Raw genomic sequence first — 18,387 nt, 5'->3', positions numbered from 1 at the left:
CAGGGGCACCTGGGTGGCTCAGTTGATTAAGCATCTGCTTTTGACTCAGGTCATGATCTTTGGGTCCTGGGATCAAGCCCCATATGGGGCTCCTTGCTCAGTGGGGGGTCTGCTTCTCCCTCTCCTTCTATCCTTCCCCCTGCTCATGCACTTGCTCTCATGCTCTCTCTCAAATAAGTAAAATGTCTTTTTAAAAGATCATATCATTTTATAAAGAATATCAGTTTGTTTCTGCTCTCTGAAAGTTTTGACACGGATAAAAATATTCTTGTGAAAATTTAGATACAACAGAAGAAGGTCCAGTACCATAAATAAGTGTTTTCTTTAAATATATCCAGATTATTTTAATAGCTGTTTATTTCCGATCGAGAGAAAGGCCTACATTTTAGGGTAGTGCTTCTCAGCACAACTTTGGATTGGAATAATGATCATGAAAGTGGACTCTCCACCATCTATTCTACATCAATGATCAGGCTAAATTGAATAGTAATCTTATTTCCAAGTAACTAGTTTAGGAATGGGCATGAACTAGTCCTAGCATAAGGCAATGATTTTTGAAGACTTGTGGGAAAAGTTGCCCCATTTCTAAGAAAGACACAGGAAGAAATAACCTCTTACTTCCTCTGGACATTGCAGTTCTGATATTGAAACTCTAGGGGCCACCTTTCTACTCACCTCAAGATAAAACTAAAACTGAGAAAGGCAAAAGGAGAGAAAGGACCTTAATGAAGTTATTGAGCACGTTATCAACCAGTTCTACAGCCTAGTCTACCTCAGGATTTCCTATCATATGATACCATAAATTCTCTTAGAATGGCAGTTTGAATCATGGTTTCCTGTTACCTGAGAATTAAAATATCCAAACTGATAAAGGTAAGATAAACAAACATTCTGGGGAATCAAGTGACCCCAATAAAATAGCAGTGTCCAAACATAATTAGGATAAAATTTCATCAGGACAAGAATGTGATTATTCACTTTAAAAAATAGAAAAAATAGTGAAAATATAATACATAAAAAGGATTAATTTTTGCGTATTTCAGGAAAAAGAGGAAAGCTGAAATGCAAGACAGGTATTTCAGCAATGTAATACTGTGGTTTTAGACATAATAAAACAATGCTAGATAACTTTCATATGTTGAACCAACTGTGCATTCCTCGGAATAATCCCACTGGATCATAGTGTATAATCCTTTTAATATGCTGCTGGACTGGTGTGTTAGTATCTTGTTAAGGATTTTGCTTTTCTTTTTATAAGGGATTTGGGTCCGATATCTACCTTGTACATCAGTTCCACATACTCTTCATCTGGCAAGCTTCCAGGCCATCATAACTCTCCTGGTTTTCCTCCTCACTCCCCGGTAGCTCCTTCCCAGTCTCCTTTGTGGCTCCTCCTCTTCTTTCTGAACTCTTTTAGAGTATCTCAGGGCTCAGTCCTTGTTCCTTTGCCCTTCTCACAGTCCCTTTGAAATCTCATCCTATCTTACAGCTTTTAATACTGTCCATAAGCCAACAGCCCCCAAACTTATTGCCTCTACCAGACACCTTTCCCAAACCAATTATTCACTACCTCTATTAGATATCAAATCAATACCCCTAATTCAACAAATAGGAAACAATTTTCCTGATCTCCCCATCAAAATCTGCCTCACCCACTGTTTCCTTATCTGGGTTGACAACAGCTGCACTTTCTACCTGCTCAGGCCCAAACTCCTAGGACTCACTTCTGCCATCCACACCCTGTCGGCTCTCCTTTTCTAAGTATGTCTGGAAACCAACCACGTCTCACCACCTCTGCTGCTGCCACTCTGCTGTCATTCACATTTCTCTCTCACTTTGGGTTACTCGGAATAGCCTGCCATCTGCGTAGGCCCTTGAGCAAATATAGTCTACTCTCAACACAGCAGGCAGAATAGTCCTTTAAAAATATCACTTCCCAGAACCCAGATGTCCATCACCAGATGAATGGATAAAGAAGATGTAGTATACATATATACCATGGAATACTATGCAGCCTTCAAAAGAAATGAAATCTTACCATTTGCAACAATGTGGATGGAACTACAGGGTATTATGGTGAGCAAAATAAGTCAATCAAAGAAAGACAATTATCATATGATATCCCTGATATGAGGAATCTGAAAGGCAATGTTGGGGGGTTGGGGGCCAGGGAAGGAAAAAATGAAACAAGATGGGATCGGGAGGGAGACAAACCATAACAGACTCTTAATCTCACAAAACAAGTTGAGGGTTGCCAGGGGAGAGGGGAGGGAGAGGGTGGTGGGGTTATAGACATTGGGGAGGGAATGTGCTATGGTGAGTGCTGTGAAGTGTGTAAGCCTGACAATTCACAGACCTGTACCCCTGAGACTAATAATACATTGTATGTTAATAAAAAAAAATCACTTCCCTATGCAAAACTCTATAATGATTCTCCACTGTTACTTAGAGTAAAAGCTATTGTCCTTAACATGGCCTAAGAGACCCAACCATGATCTGGTCACCGATTACTTCTCGGACCCCATCCTCTATATGTCAGCCCCCCACTCCCTGCACCAGCCACACTGGCCTTCTTATGGTATCTAAAACACTCGGCACCCCCCCACCCTTAGGGTCTTTTGATTTAGTTGGTCCCACTATCTGGAATCTTCTTCTACCTTAACTGTTTGCTTAACTCCCATATCCCTTCAAGGCTTTAGTGAAAACCCACCATATATGTTACAACCTACCTCTCCTCCCCTACTTCTGGCACTTCATTCCTCTTACCCTATTCTATCTTTTGCTTTACCATAAATCCTATCATGTTTTGTCACATTATTTCTTTATTTATCCTATTGTGTTTTATTATCAGACTTTCTTCCAACTAAATCTTAAGGCAGGAATCATTGTTTTTTTTAGTTCACTAATATATCTCAAGGGCATACAGTAATGCCTGGCACATTGGTAAATATTTGTTGAGTGACCGCTCTTCACTGTAGGTTTCTGATTACTAACTTTCATCCACAACAAGCTGACCCAGACATACAACCCAACCTTTTCTTTTAGTTCAGTAAGGGGGGGAAATCCATATACACAAAACATCCATAACAGCGGCTCAGGACTGAAGGCAGAAATGGAGGGGAGTTGGTTACAGCAATACAAATAATACCCACTTAAACACTGGTTGTGTCTCCCCATTTTTGCAATGTCCTTTGGCCTCTCACAGCAACCTCAACTGGTTGTGGAAATTTTTTTTTTTAAGATTTTATTTATTTATTTGACAGACAGTGCGCATGTGCATAAGCAGGGGAAGAGGCAGAGGGAGAGGGAGAAGCAGACTCCCTGCTGAGCAGGGAGCCCAATGTGGGGCTTGATCCCAGGACCCCAAGATCATGACCTGAGCCAAGGGCAGACAACCACTGAGCCACCCAGGTGCCCTGGCCTTGGAAAATTTAAAAAGAAGTCCCTGCACTCCTGGGAAAAGACTGACAATTCTACAGCCATGGTAACAAGGACACATCAGAAATAACTGTAGATCTGTTAAACCACTCAGTGGAATACAGTCAGTATAGTCTTAAGGTCATGGTAACAAATAAAAACCAATTCCGTTTTTAAACATTTTCATCAATGATAGCACCCTTGAGGAAACACCCTTCTGAGACCAACCAATGACAGCTCCAAGCTTTGAAAGTCATACAATGGTGGCAGGCTTTCCCAAGACACTTCTAAGGCTGATGTCAACCCTGAAACAAACCATTCCCCAAAAGTGGATCGATGCACATGAGCAGTTTGCTTTGCTCACTAAGACTACACCCGGCCAGCAAGACTCTCCCTGATATCAGATAGTGAGTGGTGGTCGCATCCTTTGATGTCCGTGATGCCTTTCAGTACGAAGCCTCGGGTCTCTTCCCCTGCTCCTCCCTCCCCTCTGCCCATCCTCCACCTTTTTCTTCTCTCCCACCTCATAAGCAAGACAGAATCACGCAGTCTGATGCAGTCCACTTTGACCAGCGTGATGCCTGGGCTTCCCTCAATATTCAAGCAGGTTCACTTCAAAATAATCTAAGATGCTCTCCCAAATATGGTTCTGCCCTCAAAAATAATTCTGGTACGAGGGTAACGTATTCTTGCTTTGTTACAGATATCAGTTTAGCTAATCTTCATGATTTTCCAAGAGATAATTCTTCTAACTGCTATTTTGAAAGTAAGGAAATGGAGTTCAGGCTGGTGAGTTTAAGCCTAGGGCTATAATGTCATTAAAAGGCAGAACTATGACATAAACCTAGACTTTTTTAAATTAAAATTTGTGTTTTTTCACTATAATATGCTGCCCACCATAGAAGCCCTATCTCTTCCCTAATAGGTAGTCACAATTTATTGCACATACCCTGCTGTTTCTTATTTACTTGCCTCTACTCATGTCCTGGAACACCCTCCTTATTCTCCTAACCTGCTGTCTTTTTCTAATTTTCATGCATTCTTTAAAATTCACCTCAGCATAAGCTTCTTCATGAAGGCATCTCTAACACCCTGTGCTGGCTTAGTTATCTCCTAAATGTTTTCCTAATGCTTCTGTCACTGCGTTAGCAGACTGCAAGGCAATCATCCTTTATGCATGAATCTCCTCCACAAGCAAATAAGCTTCTAGAGAACAGAGACTGTCTTATTGTTTGTATCCCCGTACCAAACACAATGTCCACTGTAGAGTAGATATCTAATGATTGTTGAATAGATTTTGATACGAGCAATTAAAATATTAATGCAACAAGAGTAGTGATGTCATCTTTAATCCCTCGCACTAGTATATCTTCGGGATGCTGATGGATTCTGACTCTATAGACAGAAAGTCACTCTTTTTTTTTTTTTTTTGTTTTGTTTTGTTTTGTTTTGTTTTTTTTAAAGATTATTTATTTATTTGCCAGTGATAGAGGGAGAGAAAGCGAGCAAGCACAGGCAGACAGAGAGGCAGGCAGAGGCAGAGGGAGAAGCAGGCTCCCTGCCGAGCAAGGAGCCCGATGTGGGACTCGATCCCAGGACGCTGGGATCATGACCTGAGCCGAAGGCAGCCGCTTAACCAACTGAGCCACCCAGGCGTCCCCAGAAAGTCACTCTTGCAGTACCTAGAGTTTACTTGGTTCACAGTAGGTACTGGAGAGAAAGGTTGGATAGGGAAGTAAGTTACTAAACCTCATTAAACTTTCCTCATTTGTAAAAACAGTAATAATACTACCCACTTAGAAGGATAATTTCAATAGTACATGAAAAGCCATTAATACAGATTGGAACAGAGCAACCATTAAAATCAATGTTAGATGCACGTGATGATTAACTGAACTCTACATCTGTATGTTGGCTAAATAAATGTATATTTTTAAAAAATGAAAAAATAAAAATCAATGTTAAGTTGAATTACGATATCAAGTACCTGCGGTCCTCTATGCATATGGGAAAAATACTTTTCTGTAATTCAGATGTAAACGCAATTTTGCATAGCACAAAACCAATCTGTTTCACTTAAATTCAAAATATACCACTTACCTTTCCTCAGAAGATGAAGAAGTTGGACAGTTATCTAGAGATAAGAGGGAATGAAAAAAAAAAAAAAAAAAGTCAGAGCACCAATAGGAGAGGCTCAGGTTGAGCAAGTTTTATATTAAAGTATGAAATTTATAACATACCAAATTTCATGCTTTCCAGGCAACTGTCTTCCTTCTATTTCAAGGGAAATTAATAACAAATATTAGAGGAGGAATCCAAATACCAGAGTTCTATAATTCAGTAAGATATTCTTATGTATGATTTTGAAAAATAGGAAAGAAAGAAATCAACCATCTGTTCTTACCTTCTGGGCATTTGAACTACCCTTTTCTGGAAGTGTAGGCTTCTTATTAAAGGATGAACAAATCTTTATGAGTATGATCTCAAAAATAATCCCTAGGAAAATTATGAAAAAGATTGCCACCCAATCATTTTGAGTCCAGGACTCCAAAAGTTCCCACAATGTCCAAAATGTATTATCTTCCAGCCAATTCTGCCCTGCTTTTTTAAAGAAATAAAATTGCTTTGCCATTTTAATGTAATATATGAGATAGACTGATGTTTCATTCTTAAGTTTATGATTTCAGATGCCCCAAAACACAAAAAGGTGGTATGCCCATTTCATAGCCACATGCAATGCTCTGCCAGAAAAAAAGTTTGGTGCTGCTTAGTGTCTTGGTCAAGTGCAGCAGGGCCTGCTCTGGGCCTGAGTAAAGGGAGTAAAGCAGAGCCTGCTCTGGGCCTGAGTAATACCACGTGTCATAGTGGGTATTCGACTGAGCTCATGTCAACTTACTTTAGCAATAATGGAAGTTCATTGATGAGACATGTATGCTGCTTTAGTAGTTTTTTTCATTTAAAAATTTTAAATCCTTGGGGCGCCTGGGTGGCTCAGTGGGTTAAAGCCTCTGCCTTCGACTCGGGTCATGGTCCCAGGGTTCTGGGATCGAGCCCCACATCGGGCTTTCTGTTCGGCGGGGAGCCTGCTTCCTCCCCTCTCTCTCTCGGCCTGCCTCTCTGCCTACTTGTGATCTCTGTCTGTCAAATAAATAAATAAAATATTAAAAAAAAAAAAATTTTAAATCCTTTATTAATTTCACAAAAAGAAAACATAATTCTATCAACAATCCCTTAGCCAGTTGGATTATTACTACCCTGGAATTTAAAAAAATGTAGAACAAATTTGAATTAGACATAACCACCAGAAATATTGTATTTTATGCCTGTGATAAGGGAAAGATATAGTTTTGCCAGGTTTAGCTAAAAAAAAAAAAAAAAAAAAAAAAAGTGAAACGAAATGCTCCAGTTTGAGTTTCAGATAAATACCAAATAATTTTTTGGTATGTCTCATTGTTACTATGTAGGACATAGGACATATGATAGTTTTTCTCTTATAGGCCAGCCTGATGTTTTTTTTAATAGAATGTCTCATTTTCTTCTTTTTGCTAGAGGAGTCTGTTAGCAATGTTCCTTAAGAACCTGCTGTTATGCTAAAAACCAAGGTTAGATTTTGGAATAGTCTCCAGATGAATTCCCTTTTTGCCCTGTCTCTGGTGATTCCAAGGAACAGCTACTTCTGAGGCTTCCTAATGTCCAAATTAGCATGGAGCTGAGCCAGCTTTAAGTACTGCTCACTTTCCCTCCAAGTCTAGAGAGTAGGTGTAAAAGTTTATGGAGCAAACACAAGACAGTCTAGACTATTAAAAAAAAAAAAAGTGTTAATACTACCTTGGATTTAGAGTACTTTCTCTTTGAATATTAATTCTCTCTTTGTCTTTATTCATTCCAGTTAGGTTGAGGAAAGAAGTATATTCTTTACAACAGAGTTAACTCTTCAGGTCTCTTCTGTCATATTATATATAACTGAGTGAAAGAAAGATTTATTGAGCTCTTACCTTCTTGGACGATTGGAAATAATGAGCTCAGTGACACAGCCTAAGCATCGGTTTATAGTCTTTCAGTCTACCAGACCATAGCCTACAGGTATTTACAATCTTTACTTAGGTTTAACTACGATCTTGGGGTTTGCCTTTGTAAAGGATAGCTCTCCAGGGGCACCTGGGTGGCTCAGTGGGTTAGGGCCTCTGCCTTCGGCTCAGGTCATGATCCCAGGGTCCTGGGATCGAGCCCCACATTGGGTTCTCTGCTCAGCAGGGAGCCTGCTTCCCTCACTCTCTCTGCCTGCCTCTCTGCCTACTTGTGATCTCTGTCTGTCAAATAAATAAAATCTTAAAAAAAAAAAAAAAGGATAGCTCTCCAGAATGCAGGGCAGGCACTCCTTAGCCCTTGAAGAAACTTCAATTCCTCTGGATTTTTGTAGGAGAAAGTACACCCTCCTCTCCAACCCCCCAACCCACCTACACAATCAGGGTGATTTTATACTGCTGGATTTTTCTATCGAATTTAATGCAGCTGGCAAAATACTCCATTTCTCTTGCCTGATAGCAGGCGTTCTCTAATTCATTTAATGTTAACTACTGTATTCAATATTTTAACACTTTACAGTTCCTTAGACCTTTCAGAGCTTTATGGCACTGAATTCCTGATTTGCATACCACAGACCAGCTCTGTAAGAACTGAAGTGGAACTTCTGTGTACCACTCCTGCCGATGGGCAAGAAAAGCATATCTTTCTTTAGGGCTTTGTCATGTTTGTTACCTATGCACTTGTCTACTAAAAAGGTACAGTCACCTAGTTCTCAGCGTAGACACCTCTGTTCTTTATCCCAGAAACCTCCTCTCATGTCAATCTCAAGGAAGTTGTGCAAAAGTAAGTGCTAAGCTGCATTTATTCTTAGAAATAAATATATATAAATATATATATATATAATATATATAAAATATAATAAAAAATATATATGTATATAAAATATATATATATATTAAAAAAATAAATAAAACAGGGAAGGCTGAATGGCTCCGTCAGTTAAGTGTCTGCTTTCAGTTTGCGCCATGGTCCCGGGGTCCTGCGACTGGGTCCTGCATCAGATTTCTTGCTCAGCAAGGAGACTGCTTCTCCCTCTGCCTGTTGCTCTCCCTTTTTGTGCCTGCTAGTTCTCTGACAAACAAATGGGTAAAATCTAAGAAAAAAATTTAAAAAATATATAAAAATAAAATAATGAACACCAGAGAAACCCCATCACTAACAGTAATATAGACACTGTAAGAGAATACACCAAAAGATTGTTTAGCTTTTTAAGACCAATTATACCTACGAATGCTACATTCTTTATACTATTTGGACATTGTGAACTAGGCATTTTTTTTTTATGTATCGGGGAAAAAGTCACAATAATATGGGTATAAAATAGCAACAAAAAAGCAAGGATTGCTCATAATGGTTAAAAATTCTCCCTCTGAGTATCTTGGTTCAACACAACTAATTGAAAAGTGCTCTGTGGATACAAAGATCAGTAAAAACCATTCCCTGACATGGAGTATTTAACATGTGATATGGCACAAATATGGCAATAATATACTAAGAAGGCAGAGTGTGATTAACTACAAAGGAAGTAAGATACTATATGTATTCCAAGAAGGGATACTTGGTTGTGGTAACTCAAAAAAAAGCTGTAAAGAGGAAAAGAATTTAAGGGTCTTAACGGATGAGGAAGATTTGGTGACAAAGACTAACAGGAAAGTTTCAGGAAGAGGACACAGAAACACTTTGTTCCAAAACCTTGGACAGTCCAGGTTAACTGGAGTCACTGTGCTGTACACGTTCAGAGTATGGGGAAATGTGCTAAAAAGTTGGTAGTGCCTGTTGTGTACAGCCTTGAACTCAAGACTTTGGCCTTAATAGCCACTTTTAGAGATCCATCAACAGCTTTTGACTGAAGGTATGAACTGGTTTGTTGAAGCAAGACCACCACAAAAGAGGAAGATCAGTTAGGTTACTGTAATTATGCAGATGAGAATCGATAAAGGCCTACATAAGAGTGATTACAGTGTAAACAGAAGAGGGGATAAAATCAGACTTTGAGACTGAAAACACAGTGTTTGACAACTAAAAGGAAGCAAATGGTTTTGGAAGGGGGAAGAAAAGCTAATGGTGAGGGAGAAAGGATTTCAAGGTATCCCCACAGGTAAAGTTTGTCCTGGACAAGATTTTGGACACTACTGACATTTTTGGATCCGATACTTCTTTACGTCTGGCGGTCCTGTGCATTGTAACTGTTAGCAGCATCCCTTTCCTCCTCCTATCAGATGCTAGTAGCATTGCCACCCCATTGTGCTGACCAAGTTTCCAGAGACTGTCAAATGTCCCTCAGGGGGCAAAATCACTAGTTGGGAACTATTGGTCTAGGTAATGGTTGTGCCATTAATCAGGGGTGCCTACCAGAAGAGGTGCCAGGACAACTCTTTGACCATAATCTCAAACTCGAAGGGGCTGCACATTTTCCCTGCAAGATGTGGAAATCTGTGAAAAGCAGCTGGGACCTTTTCACAAATGTTTATTTCAGCCTTACCCAGCTCACTCCTATCTCTCTAGGAGTTCTATGTTCCCCATCCCTGACTAGGTACACAGGTCTCAAATGACAAGCCCTTTCATCAATCAGTAAGTTTCCTACAGGCCCCTCAGGGAAAATAATCAACTTTAAACCTCTTTAAAGTTGATTTAAAATAACTTTTAAAATAACTATTTAGGGGCGCCTGGGTGGCTCAGTGGGTTAAGCTGCTGCCTTCGGCTCAGGTCATGATCTCAGGGTCCTGGGATCCAGTCCCTGCTGAGCAGAGAGCCCGCTTCCTCCTCTCTCTCTGCCTGCCTCTCTGCCTACTGTGATCTCTCTCTGTAAAATAAATAAATAAAATCTTTAAAAAAAAAAATAAATAAAATAACTATTTAAAATAATCAACTTTAAACCTCTATATTATCTCTATATTTGATTTAGTATCTTTGGTCATCTATATCATGCCTATACTTTAATTTGCAAACTGGACTATAATAACTATATAACCTGGTTAATAATCTTTTAAATCTATTTTTTCATTGTACTTCTGTATTACAGTCTGCTCTATAGTAAGTTTTCCTTTCCACTTTCCCATTAGTTTTACTTCTGATTTATGGTATTAGTATTTCCCAATTGATTTATACTAGTTTATACACCATTATTCTATTTGTCAGCTCTGGATGTTTTTAACATGTTTATATTTTGACAACAGCACTGTTTTAAAGTTCTGAATGCTAATCAATGATTAAATATATGCTATTTTTAAATGTTAGGCCTCATTTGAGAAATTTAGTTAAAAAGTAACTATTATATACTAAGTTATACAGAAAATTTGATTTCATAGTTTCATTCTATAATATAAAACAATTTAGACATTGTTATCTAGGCTTCTGTTCTTTATGCACTACTTAGAAAAAATTAACAAATAATTAAAATCCATTGACTATCAGAGAAGGAAGAATGAGAGACCTCAAAAACCTGCATGGCTTGGGCCACCCTGAGGTTCTCTGTAGGGCCTAATAATAAAGCAGTACAGAAGCCAGGAAAAAGAGTTAATATCTTACTATAGAAAACTACCCTTTCCTACAAACATATAGATCAGCCCCATCACATTCTGTGTCCTTTGTAGGAAATACAGACACTATGCTTTTAATATGTAACTCAACACCACCAAAGTCCAGTCCAAGTATTAACTGAACTTTCCAGGCCAAAATTAGGTACCTTAACTCCACCTAGATACAGCACAGATGTTAATCCCACTATTTAGGCCTTATTTCATTCTCCCCTTAATCAGAGAGAGAGGTCTAGATATCAAGTTCCTCCATTACATTTAAGCTGTTAAGTATTATCTCCACAAACCTAATCAGGCTTTGCCTGTAACAAGCCTTCAAGAAACATTTCTTGAATGAAGTTACTTCATTCCAAAACTAATGTTCAGAGTCCCCAAATTTGAAAATGTATCTTCCTTCCTATCCCTTGATATTAAAAGATTAGGTGAATGAATGCATACATTCTATAAAACACTGAATTTACCATAATAAACAGTTGTTTTCCTTTTTTAAAGACACTACTCTGCAAAATTAGAGTACTTTCTCAGTTGCATAGCAAATAAGACAAAAGTTCGATTGTAACAAAATTCAAATGTTTAATTTTTTTTTCAAAACTTAACTATATTAATGAAAATAAATTATATTTAGACCACTTCAATATTTGTACATCATCTTTATACAACTATAACAGTGCTTTCAAAAGACATTTTATAAAGGACATTAATTTCACAATTGAAATGTGTTTTAAAAATGGGGGAAACATTAAAGAACATTAACTTCATCTGAAATATCTCAAAATGCTGAGAGGTATGCTGTTCTTTATCAAATGAACTGTATTTGTATTAAAAATAATGTAGCTTGTAGCTAGATACAATTATCTCTTGTCCATTTCAGTGATTTCCTGGATCCAAAACAAAATCTGTGTATTTATTTCTTTGAAAACATCATTTGTTGATCGTCCTTTCACTGCCATGGAATGATTTGCCTTCTCAATCCAGTGGATTTTATTGGGAGCTTGCATTTTCTGTGCCACTTTCTCCAACAAGTTCTAAAGGAAAAAAAGAAAAGGATGCTAGACTAATGCTCTTTCGGGGTTTAATAAAGACCCTCTCTCTCCCTGCACCACCTATACTGGCATCCATTCACTAATATTCATTAATATCTACTCTATAGACTACATTCAAGGCAATGGACTATGCAAAGAAATGTCCGCAGAAGTGGCAGTCCACATCTCTCAAATACAGCAATATCATAGAATAGACCAAGCATCCATTAGACCATCTATAGTAACATGTTTAAGTTACTCTGTCTCAAGTCAATTTTATAACAAACTGAAGAATCTGCTTAAATGTTGAAATGATAAATCAAATGTACAGCCTAGTATAAATCCCCTAATCACAAGATTCAGATATTAATCTTTTTATTCCCAAATAAGAGTCAATCCGTTTAGCAACTCTTTCCAGGGAGATGAATTCTGTCAGTATGCTTGTATTTTTCAGTTTTCTGAAGTAACAGGTAACTAAGTCACAAAACTAGCATTAGTCCAATCAGCACCTTTTAAAGAGATTGAAAGTTGCAGATAATATCTTGTTCCCAAGACAGTGTCTTTCATTCACTCTCTCATTTATGCAAACATCAAGCTATAATTCACCTTTTCACACATTTCATCCGCTGAGCCTGACACAAACAATACAGGATCTTTTATACGATAGAGATCTTCATCTCTAAGTTTATGTTGCTGCTTTGGATGGTGCAGTGGGTAAGAAATACAAATGAGACCTCGAACAAAATCATCAGCATCATCTGGCTCAATATGGCATATTACAGAAGCAGCTGCTCTTGAGCCCATTGAACGACCTAAAAATCAATTAAAATTAAGTTCAGTTTGAAATACAAACATTCATATATAGAAGTGGTGTTAATATGGCAAGTAAGATTTCATTTACTGTTCATCCATCACTCTATCACTTAACTCCAAAAGGTGGCAATTAACAAGTTTTAATATCCACAATGGACATCTGTAACTTCATGAAATGCTAAAAATTGATCCCAACTCAGAAAAAGGTTTTCTGAAGAATACTTGAGGTAAGGACCAAAGAATCATTTGAGAGACAGTGACTCAGGGATATAAATAAAAGGAACGATCTTTGGGTTCCAAATGTATGTATGAGGTTTAAATTTGCTTTAAATAAATAAAGTGCCTTGATGTTAAAAAAGAAAGTGAATTAGTAAAACAAAAAAATCCTTAAATTAGCTTCCTATCACCAATTAATTTTAATTGTTGATCACCTGTTCCTATATTAATATAAGTAGATTTAAAAGCAAGTATTGCAACTTACCACCAAGGAAAACACCTGCCAGTTTGTATTCTCCTGAGGTCTTTAGGTAATTCTAGAAAAACCAACCAAAAAATTATCAGTTCTTCTCCTACGAAATACACCACTGGAAAAACCAACATATATTTCTTATCATTAGTGAAATGTATAAAATTCTGTTTGCAAAGACAACCATAAAATCTCAAGGGATTCTTCTTGAGAGAGGTAACCAGTTCTTTGCTCTTCTGATCATACTATCACTATCAAATCATAGCTGGGTAAATACAGGCAAATAAATGAGAAAAAAAAATCACTTTCCCTGTCTCAAAAAAAGTATTAAATTATTTTTAAAGAATTACATTAAAAACAAAGCCAGTAAAATCTTCCAACTAATATAGAATAGTAATAAAATCTAATTTAAAGCCCTGAAAAACTTAGCAAGTTTGAAATAATCTGGACTTTAAAAATTTCAAATTTGTGTTATCCAGGGATTTTACAGCTTCAAAATGCTATACTTATACATTCATAGTATAGTAGGCAAATATCCAGAACTGTATTCTAAAGTTAAATAATTCCACTAAGAAAATTACATCATAAATAATTTCCTTAGTAGTACCATGAAAGAACATTTATTATGGGAGCACTCATCTCCATGGAAACTAAGAGCAAAAAAGAAAAATCTGACTACTATACAGCTGTCATGTACTATTGAGTTTCTAAGAATATTCATTAAAAGCTTTTTAAATAAATCTAACAACTGCCAATAGAATTTGTCTTAAATATATTAAGAATTTTAAAACAAAATTCTGTTATAAGTAAATATAAAGAAATTTTCTTACCAAAACTGATTTATATGCCTTAATTCTATGTACAATATTAAGGCCTTTACAGGTAAATCTCAGGCAAAAAAACCCATGAGATGCAAGATGGGATGCCAGTGACATCAAATGAGGAAGGTTCATATCTCCTGACGCTCCATGTGTAAGTATTATTCCATATGTTAAGCTCTTGTTAGGTACCAAACAAACGGCATCTAGTAATTTATTTCCAAAAGGTATTTTTAATTTAACCTGGAATTCAAGAGAATAAAGGGATCAAAAATTACTTCCTTGCCTATTCAGACAACTAAATAACTATGTTTGTTCTGTGAGAACCATGACTCACATGGCCACTAAATAAAAAGCAATATTAACAATAGCTAGTATTTAAGTATTTATTTATTGTGTGTCAGGTACTATTTTAAGTGCTTTATATGTATTAACTTATTTAACCTTCCTAATAATTCTATGAAGTACTATCATCACCTCCTTTTTACAGATGAGAAAACAGAGCCACACCAGGTTAAGTAACTTTGTGCCCAAAGTTATACAGCCACTAGCTAGGATTCAAACTTAGGCAGTTTGCTCTAAAAGTCCTTCCTTTTAACCACTAATGCTATACTGTCTCTCACTGTACAAGCTGAAAATAAGAAAATTACTCTGGAGCCACATGACTTAAAAAAAAAGAAAAAAAAGGAACCCTGAAGATGCAGAACATACGAAAATATGTATTACCTCTGTATGACTCATTTTCACTGTTGAATAACAAACTTAAAGTGCATTACATCTGAGAAGCAAAGGACATCTCCCTGAAAAGAAGATTCTGTTGTGAAAGGTGGGTTGCAGACATGGATATGACATATAGAACTATGAATGAACACATTCAGTAGCTGAAATAAACACATTTAGAACTACTTCTCTAAGAACTGGTGCCTTTACAGGTGCATTATTTCATTAATTATTTTCAAGCTTTCTAAAACCACGGTACTCAGAATTGGGTTGCAGGGCCAGTTGTGGGGATGGCAGATGTTACATAAGAAAAGCCAATATGATACCCTGACATGGAAACCTTAAGAAAATTCATATCGGAGTAAAATGTTGTATCTTGGCATATATTATGCATATCTTTTTTCCTGAGCATCTTTATTCTCAACCAACTATCTTCAATTTAATTTCACAGTAGCTTTCTATTAACCCATTTCTTTCATCATCTTTCCAACATTCTCTCTCCAACTCCTCTTACCCCACAACAGAAGTATATATCCACATTCTCTGTTAGGTGCCTTTGCAGAGCCTCCCAGTAGACAGAGTGTACATACATTTCTACCCCACTGATTTGGGACTTGACTCTGTGACATTGCTTTAAATAATGGAATATACGTAAAGGTTTCAATGTGTCACTTCTGAGCAGAAAACATGGCAAATTTCAAGAAGCCTCCCTTGAAGTCCCACCTCCTTCAGCCATCAGAAAAGCATGTTCCAGGTATTTTTGCTTTTTTAGTCTGGGTCCCAGATCGAAGATACATGCTGCAGATACGAACCCAGAACTAAAGTCTGGAGTCCAGCCTAATCCAGCCAAGATCTAAGCCACTGAAGAACGAAGAGCATGAAATGTAAGCCACTGAGATTTTGGGATTGTTATGCAGCATTCTTTCCTGTTTTGAGAAATCTTTTATTGTTCAGGATCTTACCAACATCAAGATCTCCATGATTCATCTATTTTTACCTCTTAACATTTACTTATTCATTCACTGGGTAACAATAGAGGGCTCAAAGTTCAAAGATGCCAAAAATATACAGTGAAAAGCCTCCCTCACTCCATTTTTGACTCATTACCCAGATCCCTTCTCCAAAGTCAGCTAGTATTACCTGCTTCTTACAGGTACTTCCAGATATTTTATACATATATACACACATACCCCTCCTTTTTTCAAAATAAACTCGTGTTTTTCTGAATCCCCTACCACTTAAAATACATTTTGTGCTTACTTTTTTTTTTTATACAATGAGTTTCTTTCATTGTATCTTACGGCTGCAGAATATTCCACGGAAGGGTCTTACATAATTTATTTCACCAACCATTATCTATTAACGAACACTGAGATTATTTCCAATATTTTGCTAAACTATTGCAATGAATGGCATGTACTTATTTTCTTATGTGTAGACAAACCCATATAATAAATTCATGGAAGAGGAATTGCTGTATCAAATGATGTATTCATTTGAAATTCTATTTTTTAAGGAATATATTTAATTTTTGAATAGGCAATGTATTTGCATATGGAACAAAATTTTAAAAGAACAAAATTGCAAATAGGTAAGTCTCCTCACATCCTTCTCCCCCAGCCGCCCAGTTCCTTTCCTTTCCCAGAAGCAACCACTGTGACCAACTTACCGGCCTTCCATACATGTGTATGTGTGTGCAGAAAAATTCTGATTTGAACATGAGGGGAATTAGTCTAGCTACAACACTTCTGAGATTTGAGTGGGAGGAGGAGGATACAGTACCTCAGCCTTCAGTGTCCCTGCTTTCATAAATGTAGCCCCATAATTAAGTGTGCCTGGGGTCCCCTGGTTCAAAGATCCTGTTCTATGTTCCCAAGAGAATAGCCTCCTGCCTTCTAATGGGAGAAAGGCGGTCACCCGAGAGCGTGAAATGGGGAAGGAGATGGAGATATCCCACTGCCTGTGGAACAGGTCTCCCCGAAGTTAGCTTTACTTAAGCCCTAGCTCCACCCCCAACACCATTCCCTTCCCCGCCAGTTCCCAAGGTGCCCGGTGCCGCCCGTGCCGGTGTGGTTCGGAGACTCGTTCAACAGTCCTTCTTGCTGCAGGTTTAGAATTAAGCTAAAGCTCTGCGGAGAACACTTGCTTTCCAGGCCCCAGTATTTTCCTCCTGCTGTTTGCTTTCCCGTTTCTCTCCATCACCTGGATTCGCGTCTCTTAAAAATCCTCTTTACTGTAAGTTGGGTGAGACTTCCGGAGGGAGTAGTATCGGATACACGTATTCAACCCACTATCTTGGCCCAGAATGCTCTACTTCTCCTCGGAAACTTGGGTTTGCGTGTGTGTGTGGGGGGGGGGGGGGTGTTGGGGGAGGGGCGGTCCAGAAAAACCTCTACTCCCAGCTTTCGCCTGGAACAGTCTGTTCCCCGTGACGGGCGCACGTGGTGCGGTCCTCACTACTGCTCCCAGCAGGACCGCACCGCAACCCGGTCTCGACCCAGAGTCCGGCTCTGCAAACCCGGAGCCGCGGAGACACGGCGCCGAGGGGCCGCTAGTCCCTTCCCTTGGCAGTGTCCCCGCATCGCGAGGCCTCCAGAGGGACCCGCACGACGACGCCTCGAGCCCAGCGTGCCACGAGCGATCGCAGCTCCCGCTGCAGGACCGACGCGCCACCAGCACCGCACCTTCCACCAGAAACCGGCGTGGCCACCGCGGGTCGGACCCACAGCCGCACGCTGCACGGCGCGGGCAAACAAAAGCGCTAAGAGTTCAAGTCTCCCGGCGGCTGAGGACCCGGCCGCGTCCGCGACAGACAGCGAGCGGTCGCACGGCCGGAATTCGGAGCGGAGTCCTCCAGAGTTCGCGCCTCGAAGGCACCGGCGGCTCCCCGCGTTCGCTCCACTGGCGCGCGTGCGCGGGGCTGGGTGGCCGTCCCCAGGGCTCCGCGCGACCCCTCACGGCTCCCCGCAGTTCGCCGCTCCCCGCCCGCCGCGCCCCCTCACTCCCGCCTCCCCATCCGCCGGGCGGGCGAAATCCCGGCGGCCGGGCCCGCGGGCACCGAGCTCACACCGACCGACCGCCTCACGGAGGCGACCAATACCCCCCGAGGGGCGACGGCCGCGAGCTCGGAATGTGTCAGATGGGGCCCCCAGGCGCGCCAGCACCCTCCCCCGGATGCCGCCCCCACCTGCCGGCGGCATCCACCACCGCTGCCGCTCTTACCCGGGAAGGGAAGGTGGCCGAGAGCGCCTAAGCGTCCTCACTCTCCTCACGGAACAAACTACCGCGCTCGAAGGGGCCGCCTCGCCGCACCCGCCAGCCGTTCCGCCTCCGCGCACGCGCGCGCAGGCCCCGCCCCCGAGCGCGGGCCGGCGCGCGGGGCACGCTGGGAGCGGGAGTTTTCCTGTTATTGCCTTGGGGAACCGGGCGGACGGTGCTCACCGGCCGCCGGGTGGCTCCAGAGCCAAGTCCGGTCGCTGCTCACCCCCGGCTCGCTCAAGCTGGACCCT

General features: G+C 39.9%; 2 protein-coding genes across 3 annotated transcripts in view; both read right to left on the bottom strand.

The window, feature by feature from the left end:
* The window catches only part of CCDC168 (coiled-coil domain containing 168), a 28,587-nt gene extending 22,262 nt beyond the window's left edge, over positions 1 to 6,325 (bottom strand). Inside the window, exons 1-3 of the mRNA XM_059144295.1 lie at positions 5,822 to 6,325; positions 5,658 to 5,691; positions 5,518 to 5,551 (exon numbers count right to left, since the gene is read on the bottom strand). Coding sequence (XP_059000278.1) covers positions 5,518 to 5,551; positions 5,658 to 5,691; positions 5,822 to 6,049 — 296 coding nt within the window. The 5' untranslated portion in view covers positions 6,050 to 6,325. The remainder of the gene's footprint in view (positions 1 to 5,517; positions 5,552 to 5,657; positions 5,692 to 5,821) is intronic.
* Positions 6,326 to 11,587: 5,262 nt separating this feature from the next.
* On the bottom strand, positions 11,588 to 18,222 carry TEX30 (testis expressed 30). Of its 2 annotated transcripts, XM_059144398.1 has the most exons (6): positions 18,101 to 18,222; positions 14,885 to 14,958; positions 14,171 to 14,401; positions 13,356 to 13,407; positions 12,668 to 12,873; positions 11,588 to 12,064 (listed from the first exon to the last, which is right to left on the bottom strand). In XM_059144398.1, the coding sequence occupies exons 2-6, from the start codon at positions 14,897 to 14,899 to the stop codon at positions 11,891 to 11,893; spliced, it is 678 nt and encodes a 225-aa protein (XP_059000381.1). In that variant the 5' UTR covers positions 14,900 to 14,958; positions 18,101 to 18,222; the 3' UTR covers positions 11,588 to 11,890. The 2 variants fall into 2 exon arrangements, with proteins under 2 accessions (XP_059000381.1, XP_059000382.1); XM_059144399.1 differs by lacking the exon at positions 14,885 to 14,958 and having other exon boundaries at positions 18,101 to 18,220.
* Positions 18,223 to 18,387: the final 165 nt, after the last annotated feature.

The sequence above is a fragment of the Mustela lutreola genome, chromosome 13 (assembly GCF_030435805.1).
Source record: "Mustela lutreola isolate mMusLut2 chromosome 13, mMusLut2.pri, whole genome shotgun sequence".
NCBI classification, from domain to species: domain Eukaryota; kingdom Metazoa; phylum Chordata; class Mammalia; order Carnivora; family Mustelidae; genus Mustela; species Mustela lutreola.
Note: the sequence above shows the minus strand (reverse complement) of the source record. Positions and strands in the feature narration are given on the sequence as shown.

Bases quoted from the DNA above. Each gene is read 5' to 3' on its own strand.
- TEX30 (XM_059144398.1), bottom strand. The intron at 13,408-14,170 runs GTAAGAAAATTT...TGGTTTTTCTAG, and splicing joins AGGCATATAAATCAGTTTTG to AATTACCTAAAGACCTCAGG. The intron at 12,874-13,355 runs GTAAGTTGCAAT...ATTGATTTTTAG, and splicing joins GGCAGGTGTTTTCCTTGGTG to GTCGTTCAATGGGCTCAAGA.